The sequence below is a fragment of the Camelina sativa genome, chromosome 3 (assembly GCF_000633955.1).
Source record: "Camelina sativa cultivar DH55 chromosome 3, Cs, whole genome shotgun sequence".
In the NCBI taxonomy this organism is placed as follows: Eukaryota; Viridiplantae; Streptophyta; class Magnoliopsida; order Brassicales; family Brassicaceae; genus Camelina; species Camelina sativa.
In genome coordinates, this window is record NC_025687.1 from 573,249 (window position 1) to 576,106 (window position 2,858).

At 40.0% G+C, this 2,858-nt stretch overlaps 1 protein-coding gene across 8 annotated transcripts in view; it reads right to left on the minus strand.

The window, feature by feature from the left end:
• LOC104759559 (X-linked retinitis pigmentosa GTPase regulator-interacting protein 1-like) overlaps positions 810–2,858 on the minus strand; it is a 3,407-nt gene continuing 1,358 nt past the window's right edge. For 2 of the 8 annotated variants that reach the window (XM_010482467.2, XM_010482471.1), the window contains exons 4-9: positions 2,511–2,824; positions 2,227–2,240; positions 1,680–2,147; positions 1,404–1,580; positions 1,170–1,321; positions 810–1,026 (exon numbers count right to left, since the gene is read on the minus strand). In XM_010482467.2, coding sequence (XP_010480769.1) covers positions 1,892–2,147; positions 2,227–2,240; positions 2,511–2,824 — 584 coding nt within the window. In that variant the 3' untranslated portion in view covers positions 810–1,026; positions 1,170–1,321; positions 1,404–1,580; positions 1,680–1,891. Of the gene's footprint in view, positions 1,027–1,161; positions 1,322–1,403; positions 1,581–1,679; positions 2,241–2,510; positions 2,825–2,858 lie in introns of all 8 variants that reach the window. The other 6 variants (XM_010482503.2, XM_010482477.2, XM_010482487.2 and 3 more) reach the window with 6 other exon arrangements.

Sequence of the window (2,858 nt, forward strand, 5' to 3'; positions counted from 1 at the left end):
TAGGCGGGGGGGGGGCGGAGTAGCTGCTTCGTTCGGCGTGGCAAAATCGACGAGGAAGATTGATGAATACGAAAAGAAGACGGAGGAGAGAACAAGAGACAACAAAGCGGAGCAGTACAAAACTTTCCAATCCCTCCTTGCTTACTTTTTTTTATATACGGGATACTTTTCTTTTTGGGCTTCATAAAAACAACAAGCCCATTCATATTTACTCGGCCTGCAACCTCTATGAGAATGAATAACTAATTGGCCGACTTATCACACTAGGGCTCAAATGAAGACCTATCATCTTTTTTTTTTCTTTTTTTTTTTTATAAGGAGTTTATGATCCGATTTGTATTTAACTATTTGCATCTCTTACACCTAATTCCATTTAATGTAAACAAATTTTGTAACAGAGGACCTGAGATTGACAACGGAGAATCAATCTCGATCTTGCCGTGTCTGTAAAGTTAACGTAACCTGTTGACCTCTCTCTAGTGTCTCTATGCCTTGGGTCGTCCTCTACGTAATGTGCGCTCGGATCCAACACGAGCTGATCATATGACCTCTCTAAAACCACCATGTTCGCAGCCGGAAGGGTATGAGAGCTTCCGTTTTTGTTGCTAGAGGTTGCCACGTGAAGAAGATAAACCACCATGTTCGCAGCCGGAAGGGTATGAGAGCTTCCGTTTTTGTTGCTAGAGGTTGCCACGTGAAGAAGATAAACCACCATGTTCGCTGGAAGGGTCAGAGAGCTTTTCCAGATAGAGAGGTCTGATTGATTGCATGAAACGTAACCATTTTGTTTTTTTTGTTCTATAAGTTAATTAGCAATTCCATCAGTTTCTCTTTTAGTAAGTATAATTTTTTTTGTTCTATAAGTTAATTAGCACATAAGTTTACTTAGTTAAACAAACACATACAGTATAAGCTTACTTGGTTAAACAAACACAGATAAGCTTACTTGGTTAAACAAACACCATGGGCCTTCTTCACTTCTTCTTATTCTCGCCTTTCTCACCATGGTTGAGAGGTTCCCGACAACTGCTTGAAACCAAATGCACATCCAGTCAGGAAAAAGAAAAAACAACAACATGGGTCAAATTTAGGCAAACAAAAAATTTAGGCAAACAAAACTAGCATAAGTATGAATATGTCCTTCCAGTTTGGCTAGGATACCTGATTACCTTCTGTTGATTGATACCACCAGAGAGATGTGTGGTGAAACTTTCAAAATCTTGAAAAGGAGAACGAAGTTCGTTGCATACTGAGCAAATCAACAAGGGAGGTTTACACGTTGCACTGCACTTGCACTCATCCTCCTCAAGTTCCACCGAGTCTGGAAAAAAATAAAAGTAATTAATCAGTTGAACAGCAGGTTTGTTATTTCGACAACGCTGGGAGAGATGACAAACACACACCTGCCAGACAAAAGATCTGAAGAGAATCATTCGGAAACGGCTTCAGAAGGTTGCATCTCAATTGTAGAGAGTTAGACTGACAAGCGAAGATCTTGGCATTGGATATGACCATTATGTTACGTAGAGGATCAGGCCAATTGGCACACTCAGAAACGAGCTTGACAGTGTCTGAGGGACCTGTTTCAGAAACAAAGGACCTTGAGACTCTTATCTATTCATCAAGGAAAACAACATCCATTACAGTAGAAAGGCCTAAGGATAAGAGAAGATATTAACCGTAGGGGACGTTATGAAGAGTGATTCCACTGGAATAGACTTTTCCCAGAATATCATTAGGGACGTCTGTTAGAACGCCAATGGCAATGATGGTGACATAATCAGAGCAGCATTCTTTCTTCAAGAACCGTTTGATGCACAGACCGACAAGACTAGGATCAAAGCCAGGGGGAACCGGACACGAATTGATGTCCCAAAAGACCAATGTCTCACTATAGACCCAGTCTAAGTGTGGAATTAAGGGTGGAACTGCAATGTTCGTAGGCTTCAGCTTGACGTCTTTTGTTTTTTTTTTTTTTTTTTTGTGCAAACAGCTTTGCGTCTTCTTTTTTATTTATTTGTGTAAACAGCTTCGCGTCTATGTGTGGAATAGAGGGTTGACCTGCAATGTTCCTTTGCTTGGCCGTGAGCCACGCCTCCAGTGGAGAAAAGACGATATGGGGGGTCAAAACTACTAGGCAAACAAAACTATAAAAAAATTTAGAAATTAAAACATGACTTTGGTAGCATCCTCACCAAACCAATGGGAAAAAGACGCGAGGAATACCTAGCAAGATTTCCCTTGAACAACAAATGAAAATGGGGTCAAAAACTAGGAAGTGACTACTAGAAAAAGAAAGGGAGATTCTCAAAAATAGCACCAAATTCCAAACTAACATCTCTAAAATTCCAAAATAGCACTAATTAATCTTTGAAATTAAATCCTAAATTCAAAATACTAAACCCTATAGTGCTATATTTGGAATGTGTACTATAGTTGTCCATAAAACATTGATTTAGTGGTAAAATATTTGTCAAAAAGAAAAGAGAAATGCTAGAATGTTTGATTACCAGCTGTTGATGAACTTCTTCACGATGTTTTTCACCACATAGATGAGCCATGAAATCTTCAAAGCTTTGCGCAGCATGATTATGGCGGCATACAAAGCAATCCCAGTAGACATATTCACCCGTTTCCTCCTCCTCAGATTCATCCGTAGTGTCACCCGTTTCCTCCTCCTCAGATTCATCCGTAGTGTCACCCGTTTCCTCCTCCTCAGATTCACTCGTAGTGTCAACCGTTTCCTCCTCCTCAGATTCACTCGTAGTGTCAACCGTTTCCTCCTCACATTCAACCGTTTCCACCTCCTCAACTACCCCTGAATCTGTGGAGAATTAAAAAAAAAAAAAAAAAAAAAA